This window comes from Scophthalmus maximus, chromosome 12 (assembly GCF_022379125.1).
Source record: "Scophthalmus maximus strain ysfricsl-2021 chromosome 12, ASM2237912v1, whole genome shotgun sequence".
Classification (NCBI taxonomy): Eukaryota; Metazoa; Chordata; class Actinopteri; order Pleuronectiformes; family Scophthalmidae; genus Scophthalmus; species Scophthalmus maximus.
In genome coordinates, this window is record NC_061526.1 from 17,785,307 (window position 1) to 17,806,209 (window position 20,903).

A 20,903-nucleotide genomic window follows, 5' to 3' on the forward strand; every position below is an offset into this window, starting at 1 on the left:
TGTCCCAGAAAAATAAAGGAATTTTACCATTATCATTGTTTGTCTTTTCTTTCTCGTTAGGTATTCATACCTTCTCCTGTTCTGTCCTCTATAACTCCTCCAAAGTCAAAGAGGTTTGGAACCTGACAGCTCTCACCTGTTAAGTAACTGACAGGGAGAAAAGCAATTGGGAGACGAAAGGAATAAGAACAATCCCCACACACACACACAAAGATAATAATAAAGATAAATTCATATTTTATTCCATTCTCTCGTTCCACCTTTTCAATCCACAACAAAGTCACGGAGAGTTCCAGTCATCACCTTTCCCAGAACACAAAAGATTATCAGTATAAAACACGCAACAAATTACTGGATTTACAACACAAGCTCATATCTGACTGAGTTTCATTTCAAAACATACAATAACCTTCATTCGTCAAATGTTACACAGACTTTTCCTCGAGCATTAAACCACGCGTTGGAGGCCACTGCATGACACTGGAGACTTCTCCTCCCCCCAAAACAGTTTTGAAAATGAAACTCCTCATTTATACCCATGTTGGTTCCCGAGTTTCAAGACCCTGCTTACTTAGGTGCCAAAAAAGACATTTTTTGAACGTCGTGAAAGATGCGAGTTTGGTGTTAAATCAGATTTGAGTATGCAGTGTAAATCCCCGTCTTTGGGTTCTGTGCCCACCGGGTATTTCTTCTTTTTTTTTTTTAGGTAGCTGAACAGAAAGATGTGGCCAACGCCTGTCACGTCCTCGGCACTCAGAACAGAAACAGAACAGTTAGCGGAGCTGTCGCTTGAATTTGAAACAATTAGATCCTCTGGTGCTCTGTGCTGCAAAAGCGTATAAATCCATGCTATGGCTGTCAGCGCTGTGGGAAACATGCATTAGAGCGTCATTTCCACTGTAAACAACAAGAACAAGAACGTGAGCCTGATGAAACGGTTCCCGGTGGACACAGAGCCTCGAGTAGGTGCAATGTACAGTAAGTTCCCGACCACAGTCTGCTGTGTATGGAACAAATCTGTGTTTTCTGGCAAATCACACACAATAAAGATTTTGATACATTATGTAACATAGCAACCAATAGATGACAATATTTTCAATTAGACAAGATTAGTGTTTTATATATATCAACCAAAAGCAAAAAAATATATAACAATTATTTTATATTCCCTCCCTCCCAAGAAAAAACAAAAGATGTGTCGATAACGGGGAAGTCAGACTCCACCTCATGTTAACTTCTTAAGGGATTGTCACAAAAGGGAAAGTGAGGGATCATCTGAACTCAACTACTGAACAGAGCATGTTGTTTTCTTAGGTTAAAGAGAAACACAGACCGTCCACACTGGTGTGTTTTCATAAAGGGAGTGTTGCGAGATTTATGGTAGTTTTTTTCAAAACATGCCTTTCATCTGCTATGCAAGACAACAGTTGAACGTGTCATGTTCCCCTGATGAAAGCTGTGTTTCTGTTAATTAAACCTTTCTCTTTACAAATTTACACAACTACCTAACTCAGAAATCACTGCCGAAAGAAACTGCAAGCTGGGACGTTTCATCAGTTACCTGACATGACAAGAAATGGAACTTAAAAAGTTAAAAAGATAGCAGCAAAGGGTGTAAAGAACCAAAGGCAGCTGAAATAAACACACTTAAGTATCTGGACCAACAAATAACAATGTGACTACAGTGTGTAAGTCAACCTGGCAAACTCAACCCCCCCCCCACATAAAATACATCAAGTCACATGTACAGGTCACCACTGCTGATTGCCTGGAAGGACACAAAATGGCTGCCGTGAAGTGTCCCAGACTGCACGTGTGGTGGAGGTTCCTTCTCTTTAGGACGAGTTGGGAAAGCACAAGTTTAACGTCTCAAAAACATCAACTATTACCAATGAATTAGCGGCACGCTAACAAAGCGCTCTATTTTCCTATAGTTTCCTTTAGCTCGCACTGCTAATGTTAAATCACGTGGACTGAAGACGCCGAGGACCGATTTTTATCTGTAATAATGTTTTTGTTGTTGTCATTTTCCACTTTTCCATTTGAGAAAATGAGATGAGTGAAGAGCAGGTAGAAGAAAGTCTTCATCTTCATGTCCAACACTGTGATTCCACTTTGTGTCTCAGGGGATTCATTGTATTGATTTAATGTGTGCGTGCTAATGAATGTGTTCTTGTGAGCTTATTTGTGTGTGTGTGTGTGTGTGTTTGTGTGTGTGTGAGTGTCAGCAGCTGTCCTCCAAGGCGTTGACGACTTGTTCCAAAATGTCGGGACATCGGTCGGCGATCTGCTGCAGGACCTGATTGGCGTACTCTTGGAGCTCCGCCCCCTCCCGCTCACACAGCTCTAACTCCGCCTCCAACTGCGAGAAAGAGCGAAAGATAGAGACAAAAAAGGAGGGGATTAGACAAACAGGATACAAACACAACCTGTAGTGGGTCCTCCAACATTTTAGCTTTACGCTAAGATAAGCTAACCAGAACTGGATATTTTGTGTTTCATTTTTTTTCAGTGGAAGGACGTGAGAGACACGTTGTCCATCTTTATGTCAATTCATTATTTTTGATCTAATCCTAAAGAAAGCAAATAAGCGAATTTCCCAAAAAGAGGAGCTATTCTTTTAAGTGGAAGTTAAAATGACGAGGGAGATGAGAGGAAGATAAGAGACTTAAACCCAATATACACCGTCAGTAAAGAACACAAGCACAAATTCTCCTCGCAGCCCCGTGGATGATCAAGGAGCGCACACACACACACACACACACACACACTCTGAAAACACCACAATGTAGTTCTGTCTGACCATATAAAGTGGAACATTTCTGCGAAGGGAACGCTGATGTTGTTTTCTTTGGCTGCGGTCGAGCTAAGATGTCAAACCTGACTGACTTAATGACCAATACATCTGTATCAATAAGAGCACGGCTCAAACAGTCATGTTAACACAAGCCCACATTTATGTTGGTATGTGTGTGTGTGTGTGTGCGAGATGCCTGAGTCAGATATTGGCAAAAGTATTTCCTCGTTAAGTTTCAACCTCTTCCCTCCGCTCTCATCTCTTAGCCAGCGATTCTGAGTGGCACTTTATATCCCAGTGGCTTTATTGAAGAGTAAAACTGCAGCAAGCAATAATAATCTCAATGATTAATGAAATCTTTCCAAAACAATCACAAAAATACGGTGAATCTACATATCATGTTGTAATATATTGGAGAGCATGTAAATGTTTATTTTAGCAATGTGTTTATTACACTCTAAGCTTACAGTATGTCAGGGAGATATAGCATTTGCAACTGAGGAATATAAACTTGTAAAATCAAATCTGCACTAAAACAGTGCAACTGAAGTTTTAAAGATGCAGCTGATCATCAGGCAGGTTGGGTCTAAACAAAATACCACTCGCATTTAAGGCTTGAAAATCATAACTTCTCAACCTCATAACCGTTTATTCTGTTCCACTTCATGGAATTCCCCTTAATACTTCATAATCACTTCTGTACACCGCTTATAAATAATAACCATACTATTCTTGAAGCGTGGACAGGTAAAGAGAAAGAGCAGAGCAGAAGAGTTGGCAGAGAGAGGTGAGGTGGGGAAAACAAGGGAATAAATGGAAAAGAGAAAATGAAGAGAAAGAGTGAGTGAATGAGGAGGTGAAGGGGAGAATGAAGCCATAGGAGGGAAGCAATGAGGCTCAACTGCTCCACCCATCCCTGTATGGGTGTGTGTGTGTGTGTGTGTGTGTGTGTGTGTGTGTGTGTGTGTGTGCGCTCAATTTGGCATATTCTAAAAGCTCAATTAGCATCAGACAGTGGGGAACCACCCGCCCACTACACACACGCGCACACGCACACACACTCTTTCCTGGTGATATAAGTAGGAAACATGAACTATGCTGTGAGCTACCAAACTTCAGCAATCCACTTATTGAACGTTATAAAACTATTTTATTTAACATTAAAAAAAACAAACATTATGGAGGCTTTGAGGAATCGCCATAATTTTCGACGCTAAGACAGAGGAGAGAAATGAGACTGATGAGCTCTGAGCACGTAGTCCAGCTTCATCAGTTGGAGCTCTATCTGTTGCTCTCTTGATTTAAAAAAAAAAATCATCAACAATGGCCAATCAGTTTCACACCAACATCCATTCAGAACTACGTTTGTGTGTGTGTGTGTGTGTGTGTGTGTGTGTGATGCATATTAACACGTTTCCTACATGTCAGTGGATGTGTGTTTGCAGGTAATTCCTGCAAACACACATCACATTGCTGAGTGTATTTAAGCTGCAATCCTGCAGAAAAACACAGCAGTAAAGATAAGGCTGTAACACGGCTGAGAGGAGATAAATGGTTTATCATGTGTCTGCTGTCTTCTGCTCTCTGACTCACACACCTTGACCTGCCCCACAGATAGACACTCGAAAAGATGTTTAAGCAGAAGAAAAAAAGCGATATCAAATTAGTCAACCACAGAGAAGATGCTACCTACACCTGAAACAGGATCATATACACTCAATTTACTAAATATATGCAATGTTGTCATGATATCACGCTCCATAATCCATAAGAATATAATATGAGATTCAAAGTGGCAATCAGGGAATCAATGGTTTTTATCTGTGAATCAGTGAAAAATGTCCTCAAAAATTTAGTTAAAAAAAAATGCCATTGCCAAAACTCACAAGTAGCTGCTTGTATCCACATAGTGTTTCCATGCAGAAATAAAGAATAACATATGATATTGTGCTACACGATCACTAACATAAGGGTGGCCACAGTCTGCTATTACACAAAGCCCTTCTTGCTTTGAGGTTTAAAAGGAAATGCAGGTGTTTTACAAACTGTGTTTGTCTAATACTTATATCTATAAACATAATAACAATGTAAGAAGACATAATCTGTGGTCGTCAGTGTTTTTGGTTTGTAACCTTTTAAACTTAACTTTCTTCTGGCTCATCTCACAGATTAGTTATTAGTTATTATGATGATTTCATTTCAATATTTTGCTATATCTTAAAACAACAAAAGCAAAGATTACAGAAAACTCAGACTAGGCCACGACCCCCAGGTTTGAGAACCACTGATCTAACATGCAGTCAGTGGCTGGACGCTGGATTCACTTCCTAAAAGTTTTTTGTTTTTTTTAAGATAGACTGAGGACATGCTACATCCTCAAATCACTACAAGTAACCCAGGGAGAGCCATGTTGTCATAACTGATATGTATCATGGTCAAAACTAGAAAAACAAGACCCAATTTTCCTTCGAAAGTAATCATAATTGATTCCACTGCAAAGAAAAACATCCCTACGTTGCTTAGCAAAAAACTTGATCTCTTGCAACATTCAAGCCAAAGCTCATTTATGGCCTGAAGAGATTAAATATAAACAAGGTTGCACTACATCGTCCCAGTTATGAGGTATACGTTTAGATTTGGTTATGAGCTCCCGCGGATCACGTCTCATGTGATCACAGTGTGTGGTCAGAGAGAAATGTAGATGAAATAATGTAAGTGGGCAGAAAGGTGGTGTTGCCAGATTCACGACTCCAGTAAGTATGTGTGTGTCTGTGTGTGTGTTTGTGTGTGATACAGTGGTTTGGGTGTTTGACATGACAGGTGTGTGTGATCGCACAGCATGAGGCTTAAGTGTATGTTGCAAGCTCAAGTTCTAATTTAGTGAGTGATGGAGAGGACTGTTGGAAGCGGGGAGATAGATGGATAGAGGTATGGTGTGTGTCTGTGTGTGAAAGCATGTGTGTGAGTGTGTGAATGAGAGAGAGAGAGAGAGTGAGAGAGAGAGAGAGATTTGATAGAGAGAGAAAGAGAGGGGGGGGGGGGGGGGGTGTTGAAGATGATTTTTACTGCAGCCATTAAAGCTCCATTATCATGATGGATATTATCTACCTTATCGGGGGCCTGGAGGATCACACACACACACACACACACACACACACAAATGAATACAAGTCTTGCGCAACCATGTATATGCACGCACTGGTTATCAGCTTGTGAATAAGGATGAGGGTAAGATACCACACGTATGTGTGTGTGTGTGTGTGTGTGTGTGTGTGTGTGTGTGTGTGTGTGTGTGTGTGTGTGCGTGTGCAATGACCCCTTGACACACATTACAGGGCATGAACCTCTTTGCAGAGGAATGCTAATGTTTTCTTAAGAAATCATAACTCAGCAGAGAGAGAGGGAGAGACAGAGAGATTAACAAAGAGAGCGAGAGAGCAACAAGCTACAAATGGGTAGAATTAGAGAAAGAGGGAGAACAGATATATTACCTAACTGGTGAGCTTGAACCTTTCCATGAGCAGGTCAACCGCCTGCTGCAGACTCGCATCTTTCAAAGTGACTTGGCTTCATGCAGCCTTTTCATTTACAGATGATTCTGAGGCCAGAGGTGAGTTTTTATCAGAAAACTGTCTGCGTCCACTTCATGGCTGTGCATTTTGTAAGAGTTAACTTCATCTGGCTCTGACCGGTTTTAGGGAAATCATGTTGTATGAATTAGAGGTGCAGTCGTACATCTCCTTAGATCAGCGCTGTTCGCAGTGAGGCCCACTGACCCACTTCCACAGGGGAAAAAGTATCAAGTGTTTAGCTTTTCCTGAGAACGTTAAAGATTTCTGCTTCCGATTTACTCAGAAAACAAAAAGAAATTTACATTGACAAAATATTGATAACTGATATTGCATATTAAAACCTGGCATGTCATTTATGATACAAGCCAAAAACAACTACAGAAATTTGGATCATAGCCGTTACAGTGGGCCTTTATGGTGCACATGAATTATACGAATGGAAAGAAGCCATTTTTTTTTGCCTCAATGAAATGATTCATGAAGTTAAGTGAAAAATTAGGTCATGGACCAAGGTAGAATTTTTTTGGGCTATAATTACTGCGACCATGTATGAATTTACACATTTTACTTTATATGCTTCAAGACCCGGACACTGAAGTATAACAACAAAATAATTTTCCCTTCCTCCCTAAAAGGGAACCACTTTCCATCATTTCGTAAGGTTTAAAAAGTGTATAGTATGATGGAGCTACATAAAAGGTAAATATGACGGGTAAAACAGAAATGGAGCTGATAAAGTAGACTGAAACAATAAATAACTTAATGACAGGGGGGTCAGGAGAGCAAATATTTCTCAGCAGTTGCAGGAAGTAAAGATACACGCACACACGGTAAAAAAAACCCCAAAAAACTTCAATATAGCAGCCATAAGTGGATTTATAGAAACACCATTATGAGTAAGAGCAGAGGGATAAAGTATAATGGGCCATATAGACTATTATACTCCCTGTCTCTATTTTAAACTAGCAGATTCTAACAGCCTTACACTGTATGTAGACTGCTTTATATGCCCAAAATCACCTGAGCCACCACCAAGTGTGTGTGTGTGTGTGTGTGTGTGTGTGTGTGTGTGTGTGTGTGTGTGTGTGTGTGTGCTCAGTCATAGTTCAGTGCAGCTCAGCTAATGACGCAGGCTAACGAGCTGCAGAGGGAATAGAACTCCAGGACTTGTACCTGAAACTGTTCCCGGAGGACTGGCTGAGGGAAAAATACAAGGGAAGTGTGTTTTGTGAGCAATTCAACATCACTCAGCAGATTTAATCCGACTTGTTTGTATGATCGGCAAAAGTGACTATGGGAACATTTTCATATTTACAGGCCCAGCCCCTGGGAGGAGGGCCACGGAGGATTAAAAACACCCAAGCTTTCCTCCATTCTGTGCCTTGCTCATGAGCACTTGAAGTGCACGTTAAAGGGAAGGGCAGGTGTAAAAATTCCCCACTCAGCATTTAATCACATTCTGGGAAGTTCAAGGCTGCAACATTCACTTTAGCACCTAATAACGCAGGTTAAGCTACAGGGAGAAGTGGGCTTGTGCACGTTAGTGCGGTAACTATAGTGGAACAGCTTCAAAGAGAACATTAAAGAACATAAAAAACACTTTAACCTTAAATTGGCCCTCCAGCAACAATCCTACAGGGCTGGACTTCACAGCGCTAATGGCTGCAGAGAATACACCACAAAAACACACTCTAGCATTGACTGTGTAACCTCCCTGTAGGCCAAACTGGGAAACTGAAAAGATTAATAAATGTTAGTCCTAACTAATCCACAGTTTGTTTAAGAAGTTAAAAAAATTGTCAGGGTTCAAAACCCTAGCAAAGGATAACAAATTATCTCAGATTCAGGAATAGAGCTGAGGCAAATATGAGTATCTGTCAGCCTCTTCAAACCTTCAGAGTTAGACAACTGGCTCTCTTTTCTGCATGTGAAATTTACAAGATATTATCTAATAAATATTTTGTTATACAACGCAGTCCAAGCATGGCATCCATACAATTTACATTGTCTCCAAATAACTTCTATTAAACCAGTGAGGTGTTTGTAAAAGTCAGAGTGATTTTATGGCCGTCCTGAAAAAAATTCCTCCTTCGTGGCCATGTGGCAGTAAAAAGGAACTTGAACTTGCCGAAGGAAAACGTCTGCGGCAATAACGCAGAAGTAAAAGTGTAAAGCTGCACACAATGGCAGCCATTGTGAATGAAGAGTTCACCAAGTGACAGATAGAGAAAAGAAGAGTGTGAGAGTGGAGAGCGTGGTTCTGTCTGTGGATATAAGTGTTTGCCCTTCACCTGTCACCATCACCGGCTTGTCCTCCCATTACAGACAAGAGATGAGGGACGGACCAGAACGGTGGAAATGAGAGGCAGGGATTGAAGTGGGACGCAAAGGAGTAACAAAGACAGAGGGTGACAGGGAAGAGGAGCAAACAAACTGATTGAAAAAAATGGAGAAAGTCTGGCAAAGACAAAGATTTAAAGGAACAAAGGAGAAAAGTATGAGATGAGAAAAGAGGATGGGACAGAAATCAAGAGGAGGGGGAGGAGCGAGGGATAACCTGAGACAGTGGGAAAGATTAAGGGAGAAAGAAGTGAAAGGCAGAAAGAAGACAAATGCATGAGAAAAAAAAAAGAAGAAAGAAAGAAAAAGAAAAGAGCCTGGCTGGTAAAGCCATTAAGCCTGGATTCAATAAATCTGCATAAAAACCAGCAGTTAGTCTGTAATGACCAGCAAAGGCAAATGTGTGTGTGTGTGTGTGTGTGTGTGTGTGTGTGTGTGTGTGTGTGTGTGTGTGTGTGTGTGTGTGTGTGGGGCAGTGAAATGGGTTGTGTGAGTCTGACTGTCTCTCCTTTTGTCTGAGTGTGTGCGTGTGTGTGTGCGTGTGTGTGTGTGTGTCTAATTGTCGTCGAGGACCTCTGTGTCGTATTTGGAGAGAAAACAATAATCCTTGGAGCAGGAAGCAGAGCTGCCTAATGAAAGCCGAGAGAGACCCCAGACCACAATGCAGCACAAATGGATGGGTCTGAATCTCTGCTCGACACACAACCCCCCAAACCTCTCCACCTCCCCTACTCCCGCTGTCGCTCCCTCACTCCGCACCTTATTACATTTTCATTTGCACAAAGACACAAAAGCCTTTTCCCTCACAATGGCTGACAATCAACAGAAATGTTTTTGGTCAGCAATCAAACTTTGTCGAGCCCAGTTCACGAGTTAAACACGTCACAAGTCCTCCTGCCTCAACAGCAAAAACTGTGAGATCTTAATTAACATTGAAAAGCTGTAATAGTAATGCTTATGGTCTAACAGACACCAAGGGTACATTCACACCAATACCTGTGTGGGTAGATTTCTACGTCCAGATGGTTTTTTTTGTAGAAATCTCTGCTCATACTAACACACCTGAAAACACATATCACATGACCATTCACGTACACGGGTCATGTGGGTGCTGGTGTAAACAGGAAGCTGAACGTCAGCTCTGAAGCTGGTGAAACGTAAAAGCAGGGATTTCTTGTGTTGGACCGATGATGAAGTGGAACTGCTACTGACAGCAAGCATTCGCAAAACTTTGCATTCCCCGCTGGTGGTCGAGTCTAGCTGTAAAGACCCACTCAATAAGGGGATCTGCGTTATCGTTTTCCAAAAGTCTCAATTTCCGCCTAACCAGACTAAAATGCAGCCCTGAAGACTTTGAGAGAAACGGGGGGCAACAGCGTTTTTGAAAGTCTCCATTTTAGGGGCATGAAAACTCCTGAGAAGTTTTGGACGCCAAGCAAATATGTATTAGTGCGGGTGGAACAAAAGGCCTGTCAAGCAGAAGTCTAATCATTCAATCTTCATGCTGTGTTTCCAAGCAAGGCCTGTGTGACTTGTTATTGTTAAAAGGATGTTATCAGGTCAAAACTACTCAAATCCGTTTCGTCCAAGCGAAGTTGACATTTATATGAATCAAGTCTACGTATCAAATCTCAAGTCAACAGCTTGAGGGATACATAAGAACACGGCAAAAACATCCCCCGAGGAGCGATTCTTCAAAGGGAAAAATACGACAAATAAAGAAGTAAATCATCTCCCTCACTTTATCTTCTGCTTACATTACCTCTTAATAGATAAACACACTGCCAGACACACTGTATGCCGGTAACTCTAGGATTCCTATCATTAGGAAACTTTCTGTCACGCAAACACGCCCACACACACACACACACACACACACACACGCGTGTGAATATCACAATAACAATAATTTCTTTTTTGTCACTCACACACAGCCAGGCTATCAGTAGTACGGCGGTACTGTAGCTACAGTCGTCATTATCGGCTGTGATGGATAAGTTCCAGCTCCGCCTCATCCTGTTTTTGTATCTCCTGTCATTCAAAATTGACCCAATGAGTGACCTTGAAATCACACGCACGGTTCCTGTGCAGCCTGCCAGTCTGTGAAGAGGGCATCACTTTGCCACAGGTCATCAGGCTGCAGAGCTGAAAAAACAACGATTGTGTGCATTTGTAAGGCCAGACAACTTTATGTATTAAGGCATGTAATGTTTTTTTTTTTTTCCATAGTTAACACTGAAATTATGCCTGAGTTAAAAGCATAATATATGTTAACTATAAATCTGGCCACAGGTTTAAAGAGAGCTTACCTACTTTTGTAATAAAGGAGTGATCACTCTCAGGACGCTTTCATACCTACCTTGTTCAATCCGGATTTTTCAGTTTTGTCTGAATCCGAAAACAATGAGGCGCTGTACCACATGAGCGTAGGAGGAGACAGAATATTTGATAGCAATTTTTCGCAGGACTGCTTGCGGCCCTCACCTCCGATTAATATGATGTTTGAACAACGAGGAGGAACTAATGTTGCGTACTGCGCCTGAAGTTGGTGATGCTGGTAGCAATACCATAATGATATTACAGTGGCAACAAAATTAACTGAATGAAGCGGTTCATTCATTTTCTCCGTCCAAACGGAAAGAATTCTACAGTACCCACCAACATAATTTGAGTCACTTCAGTCGAACTAACGGCAGCCAGGCCTTGGAAACCTGAGATACCTGGTGTGCAACATATTTCCCCATTTCTCCACTCTGTGAAACCTTTTATTTGAAGAATCCACTGCATCAACAATGACATTTGAAGTCTGCAATTGTGTGGTATTTTCCTTCATCACAATGACATGTGGAGCTGTGAATGTGTGTACTCAGTTTTCACTGAGGTTTCTCCAGTTTGAGTTGGCTCCCACACACTCACAGTCGCTCACTGGGAGCCGTTTGACTTTTTTTTCACTGATAGAATCATGGCCTGACAATTCATACTGGATTCACGAGAGCAGCGGTATAACGTCCGACTCAGCCAATAACACTTCATACATTTTTTCACGGCACCAAACACACGCAAATGTCCACATGCATTTATACTGAAGTGAACTACAAAAACACACACTCGTACTTCAAAAGCTTTTCCACTTAATGAAACTTTTACACGCAAACACACAAAATAAGAAAGATATGTACACACACACAGACACACACACACACACACGCACAAATCCAATTCTTATACCTTCACAATCCAGGCCAAAGAGAGAAAGAGCGAGACTTCCTGTGTGTGTGTGTGTGTGTGTGTGTGTGTGAGAGTGAGAGAGTATGAGTGTGTGAGATTATGATGCCAGTTCTCTTCAGTGCTCATTAGAGACGTCACTGAGCCATAAAGGTTATTATTATGACTATGGCACAGAAAGCAGCTCTTTTAGTAAAACCTCAATATTGGAATCAGTGATACTTTTGTAGTCCAGCTGAGGTTAAAAGAGAGACATGGAAACAAACACACAAGAACAGACAAACCGAAAAAAATCTTCAGCAAATCCATCTCCAGAAAACTGGCCTTTCTGTAACAGCTCATTGCTGGGCTCCATGCTGATTGAGTGATTTAGCTGAGAGCCTACATGTAAAGACTGAACAGTCCAGTACCTTTTAACCTTCAGCACAGTTCATCTGCACGAGAGAACGCGGCCATTCAAACGTCATCCAGCTGAAGGTTGCTGAAGCTGCTTTCAGACTTGCGCTGAAGTCCGGACATTTTCCGGAGGGGCTGTATGTGAGAACGCAAATGGTCGCAGCAAATGTTCTGGACATTTGGCTGAACTCTTCCTGCAAGAACCCCTGAGGAAAATGTCCGGAAAATGTCCTAGGGAGCCCATGTGAGAATACCCCAGGAAGCGAGTGGACGTGTTGATGATTGTAAACAAAACCACTGCGGCAGAATGATTGTCATGCCCTGCGACCTGCATGCTCGACCCAGACGCCACTGAATGTTCCAGGAGATGTTCCTGTCGGTGTGAACGCATCTGACCCGCACAATCTCCTGCTACGTTCATCCTCTGTGAAAGGCAAAATGTCCGGACCCAATTTTCCCAAAATGTTATCCTAAAACAGCTTGAGATGTTTCCGAGTAGACCAACAGATGCTGCGATGCCTTCAGCCAAGCCACTAAAATCATCACCTCAGGTACAGAAAGGCTTTTATCCTCACGTCAGAGACTGAGAGTTGAAAAATGAAAAACCCACATCATCACAATTAAATGGTACAAACATCAGTTAATGAGGACTATAACAATATCGGACATTGTTGTATCATTCAATAAAAGGCTCTTAATTTGGTTCATATGATGGACAAAAACACTTCAACATGCATTTTGCTCAAAATCTGCCGACTAATGAGGGGCTGTGGATGTTGTGTTGAGAAAATCTGAGCGTTTTGTGCTTGTGCTGTGTATCACATTGTGCGACACGTATCTTTTGTTCTTTTACATCTGGTGTTGAAAAACAACCCCAGAATTGTCAGGAAGTAATTTACAGAAATTATTTTTTTGATTTTTTATAATGGCACTCTTTACTTCAGCTGCTTTGGATGCGTTGCGAGTCAGTGGGTTAATCATTTGTTAAATTGCATCATAAAAAAGCTTAAAATTAGGACATTGTTCTGGAATAGAAAATGTGTTTGACTTTGAGATTCTCAGAAGAATCTAACCGATACTACAGGGGCATGATGACTTGAGCTTATCAGCACAAAAAGCCGGAATTTCACGCTGTAAGGCCTGAATTTACTGCTGAGCCTCCCTCAGGTTTCTTGCTCTCAGCGCAACCGGCTATCTGTAATGGGCGGTGCGCAGTTAAGATAAACCCTTAAGACCAACTTGTTCTCACCCACCACCCTTTCCTCTAACGGGAGCCAAGCTCTCGCTCCAGTTTAACAACACAAAGGAAGAAGTTAGATCATACAGTGTTGGTATAAAAAAAAAGTCTGAGCTGGTGAAACATTGCAGAAGCACACTGTCAGGTGCCTCTGGTGGTCCATGTGTGTTTTACATGCTATTTTAGTATGATCCTAATGGCTTTACAGAGTGCCAGGCATTTTAACAGAGCCAGCGAGAGGCTTGTAAAACACACACACACACACACACACACACACACACACACACACACACACACACACACACACACACACACACACACACACACACACACACACACACACACACACACACACACACACACACACACACACACACACACACACTCGCCACAAGACAGAGGAAAGAAGCTGGCACACTGGAACATGGTGGTCTGGAGGGAATCTGTGTGTGTGTGTGTGTGTGTTCGTGTGTGTGTGAAGAGGGTCAGCCAGGGTGATGGTGACACAAGATGAAGGAAAACTAGAAACATGGGCTTGAATGAAAGACTGGCAGTGTGCGTCTGTGATTGTGTGTAGGCAGGGTCGGGGTCTAAAGCAGACGCATGGCGCCAAGTGGCACTGCCTAAGTATGGGTGGATTTGGAGAGACGGAGTGAAGGGGAGGCAGAAAAATCCAAACTGTGATGTTGTCAAGGGAACAACATCACAGTTGTCCCCCCCCCCCCGAAAAAAGAGTGAAAATCTAATCGTGAAAATGTTTTTAACTCACCAGCTTTCACACCAACACTGACATAGAGCGAGTGACAGCAAAGAATTATGGAGATGGAGGCCCTTATAGAGAGAAAAGAAAGTGAAAGAGGGATCATCATGGAAAGACAAAACAAAGGCCTGAAGAAATAAGAGGGTCTGGAGAGTGATGGCAGGAGTGATGAAAAAAAGTTGATGGGGTTTTCACCCAAAGGCCCAAATCCTCAGAATAAAGGACGTGTTGTTTTCGTCGCTCTGCATGTGTTTTGATAAACGTTTTCTGATTCTTTGGCTGTAAAATCGTAGTATCGGATAATGTGAAAAATGCTGAAAACAAGTAAAACATTTATTCCTTCTCTCAAACATCCTCTCGCAATTCTCTAATAGAGAAACCTTTGTACCAACCAGTGCATTTTTGAATGGGAGTCACACCAAACCCGACCTTAACTATAGAGGTGGCAGATGAAAAATTGCACACGAGTCGACTCATATGGAGAATATTGGGAGACACTGCCAGATTTGGGTAAGAGGATATATCACAACTGCATCAATCCGTGCAGGGAGGATAACCGCAACAGTAATAGCAGACACAATGTTTTCTGTAATAGATGAGTTGGTTTTAACACAGCACTGAAACAAATGTGCAGAAAACAAGAAAAACAACCACGAAATTCAAAACATCTCCATACGCCATGAAGGCGGTTAGCAGCGCTGTGAAATGTAGGTGATTTGTGGGAAAATGGCAAATACAGTCTTTTTAAGATCGTGTTTTCCTCAGCTGCAAATTCGACTTGGATGTGGCCACGAGCACAGTTTGCTGCAAATGTGTTCGGTATTTACAAATATAAGGCAGGAATCAAATACAGCAGGCTGCCCAGCTGGCCGTCGCGAAGCATCAACCTTTTTGAGATAAGCTTTCACAGCTGCTCACATAATCAGTTTTAATTCAGAGTATGTTTTTCTTTACGGGAAACCACCGCACCACAGAATACCGTCTGCATTTTCTTTCGCCGAAAAAAAAACCCCCAGACTGATGATGAAAAATACATACGGTAATTGTCTGCCCACTAAAGTCAGCAGGGCCATTTCTCTGTGCCTTTAATGTACACAATGACAAATGACAAGTTAATTGTCTCGATTCAGAGTTTATTTAAAGTGACACCAAACCACGCCGTGCCATATCTGAGGCACTCGTGCTAAACAGAGACATTTGCAGCATCAAGACATACGATGGGGCTTTCAGCAGGAAACTGGTCCTGCTGTACCCTAACCACACACTCTGTCACATTGCTCAGAGTGTGTGTGTGCGTGTGTGTGTGTCTAGGGTTACCGTTTTTCAATGCATACCACATGTAGCAACCATCGCCTGATATGTTTTCAATATGGAGGAGAGGACAGAGAGAGGGAGACAGGGGAAGTCGAAGACAGACGAAATAAAATAAAAATCAATTCAACATACACTGTTTATATTCAGTATCTGGAAACACAACTTGTTACCATGACAGTGGAGCTACAGCGCAGCAGATACGCCAACGTTTCTCCAACTTTCCTCCAAGACTCACCTTTTCTTTCCCTATCCTCATTCCCCTTCTCCCTTCTCCCCTCTTCAGATGACAACTCTTTCAACAGTGAAACAAACGCACTGCTCTCTCGCCTCCTCGCTTTGTGCGTGAACCAACCAGCCTGCCGCTGCCAAAAGCTCGAAGCAGAGTTTTACTCCCTGTAAAAGAAGACGTCTGAGACAGTATTTGTTCCGCTGCCAGGCGCTTGTCGTCAGGTGACCCGCTCGAGTAAATCTTTTCAATAATGTCAACAGCGGTGCCAAAGATCTGCCAGTCTGACCAGTGTGTGCACTACTCCTACGAGCACATTCACACGATCACAGAGACACGCAAACTCACACACGTCATCACATACTGTATGTACAAGTGAGTGGTTTTAGAAATAAAGACATTTTGTTTGGTTTTTCAAGTTAGTGCAGCTATCCTACTGGTGACCCTAACCCCTACCCAGACCTCAGCAATGATGCCAGGACTCCCCCCCCTCCCCCCTGTCTTTCAGAGGCACACAATACACACTGATACACACTGATACACACACACACACATGTCCTACCTGTTCTTGTGTCATGCCGTGCAGCTGCGTGTGCCAGGTGGCAGAGTCAGAGCGGTGATAGGCGGGGGGCGGGGCAAAGTCCTGCAATATGATTGGGTCTCGCTCCTGACACAGCGAGGTCAGGTGACTGATGTACAGCTTCAGTTTACTGCGATTCTGATTGAGATCCAGGAGGGGAGAGAGAATCTGAGGGAGGAAGTGGAGAAAAAGGAAAGTTAACATTTTTCAGGTATAACAACAACAAAAAAGCAAGCTATTGCCCGTGATAACTGTCTAAAGGATTCTGAAGAAAGACGAGAAAAGAAAAAAGTTGGGCATGTTCATCCAGAGACGGTGAATGCTTGGTTGGTTATGGTTATTATTTTTATTTAAACAATTAGTCATTTTGACAATGTGCCGACTGGATGTAGTCTTTGTACAAATTGCATGAAATGCACAAATAAACAAGGATATAGACTAAAAATTTGTGCTGTGGTGATGACCTACAGGGCGAGGTGAGGTGAGGTGAGGTGAAACAGAAATGGAGAATTCTGTTGGCACATTAACATGCACACCAGAATCCGGAATACCTCGAAGAATAATTACACAATTTCATCATTGTGTTCACATTTAGAGCTTTGCTCTGGTTATTCTTACATCCCTGGTTAAATGTAATTGGTCAGTAATGAAATATCCCCTCTCTGGCGTAATTCCTCAGTATTCATTTGAAGATGATGTGAAAGCTGCTGTTTTAAAAACCATTTTGAAATAAACCTTTAAGGATATATGTAACTCTGTTGAACACATTTTTGTGTATTTCCTGATTTGACAAAGGAAACCAGGTAAGAAATGAGGTCGCTGCTTCAGCAGCTAGTTGGTATAATCAGGTTTTTTAATAAAAGCAATAACTATCTGTAAAGACCAGAACCCCAAGGTATGTGTGTGTGTGTCTATGTGTCTGTGTAAGTGTGGGAATGAGGGAGAGATGAGCAAAACAGATATACAAACATTTTAGGGGTACGAGACAGGACCCCCCAAGAGAGAGAGAGAGAGAGAGAGAGACACACACACACACACACACACACACACACACACACACACACACACACACACACACACACACACACACACACACACACACACACACACACACACACACACACACACACACACACACACACACACACACACACACACACAGATAAGACATACAGACACACTATTCTCCTTGGGGAATAGCAGGATTTAAGTGCAGAGGAAGCATGTTAAGAGGGCTGTTAGAGAGAGAGAGAGAGAGAGAGAGAGAGGGGGGGGGGGGGTGTATGTGTGTGTGTGTGTTGGTAAAGTATATTTAATCCCAGCTGCGTCTGTCCACACCCTGCGCTCTGTGCTCATTGTCACTCAGCATACATATTACACACACACACACACACAGATATATTTCGACGGCAGGATCCTTTCACTCAGCACAGGAACATCATTCTCTCTCTCACTGTATCTGAACTCTCCCTCAGTTCACTGCTTCTTTTCAAGAATGACAAATATTCATGTTATGTTGTCCCACGTCTGGATTCGACTTTTAATCCTGATGAATGTAATTTAGACAGAATGTAGAGCTTGTCAGTCAGTATGAAATTATTTGGTTTGGCAGGCAACTATTTAAACTGATTATCAGGACACATCAAACATAGTTTTGATCATCAGATGACATACTGCTCTGATTGACTGTGAAAGGTATATTGCTTTAATATATCGCAAAAAAAAACCATTAATGCAGTCAACCAATTAATTGGCTGAAGTGACAAACCCATATTGGTCAACCAATTGCAAAACTCTACATACTGTATCTATCCAACAGTCATCATTCAGTGTGACACACACACACACACACACACACACACACTAGAAGTAATTTCATTTTCCTAGACCACCTCCACTGGTGTAGCGACCCCACCTTCTTGGTTGACAACTGCTCGTTTCTCACACAAACAGACACTGAATATGTGTTTTTAGATATAATACAAGTACAGTACAAGCAGACATACTGTGGCACACACATGGGGTCGTTATCAGTGTTGTAAATAGCTGCAGTTAAAGTATTTTCCAGAGAGGACCCGCCAGTAGTTTACAGTCCATTACGAAATACATTACTGAACATTTCCCTCCGGAGGAGAGAGGGAGGTAGACCACGGAGAAAAAAGAGAAGCAAAAAGCGAGGCTGGAGGGATCCTACACATTCTGCAAATTTAAAACCCACCTCTGTTGCTGTATATTATGATGTATGCTGACAGTTGCAACGCAACAACGACATTATCTCTCCAAGACCGTTGTGTCGAATATGACAATATCTGAGAACATCCCTCAAAATCTGCCTTTACTGCTCTAAAAAACATACGCAACACATGTGCAACAGCTGTTCTCTCACAGCGTGTTCCAGTCGGCACAATTCTGTCAAAAAAGCTTTTCTTCTTCTTTTTTTTATAATAAAAACGCTGTCCACACTTTCCAGACCTGCAGCGGAGCTCTGTGGATCAAATACAAGACAAATGAGAAACAGAACGAAAGCATGGAAGGAATGATGGTGAAACAAAGAAGACATGTAGCCAGAAGTAACAACACCAGTGCCTCGGTTTCCTTTTTAAAGACTAAAAATATGACAAATGTTTAAAAATAAGTCTAAATATACCCAAGTAACATACCACAATAATGTGATATGTGAACAAAACACTGACCTCTGATAGTCTTTGAATTTACTGATTTAATTAAAGGTGTATGTATGTGCCCACGTGTTTTTATTGCATTACACAACCTGCAATGGTCAATGTATGTAGTGTGTGTTTAATGAGTCCACAGTGTGTCTTACTGTACTACGAAACAATCCCGCAGGACACATCATTCTTATACGGCATAGTGTGTGTGTGTGTGTCAGAGTGTGTGTGTTTTTGTCTCTTTATTATCCTCCTATGACTGACTACCAGACGCTTACTGTACTATGAAACAACTCCAAGGAGAGACATTCAACCGGCCTCACTGACCGGCCACATTTTCAAAGAACCATCTACGGCCACATTATACGGTGAGATCAGGATTCCTCTTCCTCCACAGATCCCTCTGAGACAAGTGTGCACAGAAGCGTAAAATGCATTTATTTGACCAGGAACAGCATCAATAGAAATGGTATAGGATTTCAATGCAGAACACGTGGACGGTGCTGGAGTCATGGCTGCTGGTGTGATCCGACTAATAAACACTTGATTAGTGGATATCTCACAAACGGTCAAATTAAACATCTTTAATATAAAACACACACCTACAAAGCTGCAGAGGAGTTAATTCCCAGAACTACACAACAGAGTGAAGAGTGTGAGGTTGACAGATCAGAAGATAGAAGGAATCTATGAATAAGTAGCTTTAGTTGCAATAATTAAAAATCAATACGGTTAGTAACACTAAACACTGCACAAAATGTTTAAAAAGCTGAGCCATTTTAGAGTATTGAACAATCTCATACACAAAACTGAGTTACACCTCTTCCCTGTCTTTTTTAACTGATGCATCCAAAAAATCACTCAAGACCATTTAAACATGCAAAATATCATAAAAAATATTGTCAACAGTGCCTCTCCTGTGTTCAACTGCTGCAGTTGTTTCTGAAGCATTTCAATCTCTGACTGCAGCACAGAATCCTCTCATAGAAAGAGTCACAGTCAGCCACTGTTCTGATGTAATGTGCTGTGGCGAAGTTACCCACCTCACACACCGAGGCGAAAGCAAGTCTGTTTGAGTGCGTGTGTGCAGCTGTGTGTCTCCGACTGGCCTTTCTCTCTCCGCAGGGAAGTGCTGCCGCTAATTAATAACCAGGGACAAACTCGGATCTGCTGGTGAACCTTTGGGCTTTTAGCATCCCAATGGGAAATCCCACTGGAGGAAGTGAAGTGGGCTAAAAGCAGCATGTGCTGCTGGTGCTGCCTCCACTCCCCCTTTTCCAACCAATACCACCCTGCTAATGATAGAAGTACAAACTCACATTGCTTGATATCATTACTGTACATCTTTTAAAATTTTAAGGAACCGTCTGTTTATTTTTAATTAACATTTTTCAAGATTTGACAAGAGGAAGTGTCATAAGCTGTTTTCAGACATGAACTCTTTTCTCGATCTGTACTCTGCTGTATTCTGACATTTGACGGAAATTTTCCCTGGGGGGCTGGCAGGAAAAATTCCGTAAAATGTCCAGAGCAACATTTGCGTTCTCACATACATCCCCTCTGGAAAAGGTTAGGAAAATGTCCGGACTTCAGTGCCTGTCTGAACGCAGCTTTACTTAGATTACCAGACTAGTGTCAACTTTATTCTTCAAGAAAATATTAAAATTGCATTGGAAAGAGAGTGAAGAACGCAAAAGAGAAATGTTTGTCCAGAGACAGTTTGCATTCTACATTAGAAGTTTCAGGATTGATTTGTAGCAGTGTGTTTTTATTCTTGCTTGACTTGA

The 20,903-nt window shown here is 42.0% G+C and overlaps 1 protein-coding gene across 9 annotated transcripts in view; it reads right to left on the reverse strand.

Moving 5' to 3' along the window:
• Window positions 1-214: 214 nt before the first annotated feature.
• Window positions 215-20,903, reverse strand: part of LOC118283140 (ELKS/Rab6-interacting/CAST family member 1-like) — a 101,337-nt gene continuing 80,648 nt past the window's right edge. For 6 of the 9 annotated variants that reach the window (XM_035604868.2, XM_035604876.2, XM_035604861.2 and 3 more), the window contains 2 exons: window positions 16,430-16,615; window positions 215-2,362 (listed from right to left, as the gene is read on the reverse strand). In XM_035604868.2, the coding sequence (XP_035460761.1) occupies window positions 2,225-2,362; window positions 16,430-16,615 (324 nt within the window). In that variant the 3' untranslated portion in view covers window positions 215-2,224. Of the gene's footprint in view, window positions 2,363-16,429; window positions 16,616-20,903 lie in introns of those variants that run through there. The other 3 variants (XR_004784445.2, XR_004784444.2, XR_004784446.2) reach the window with 1 other exon arrangement.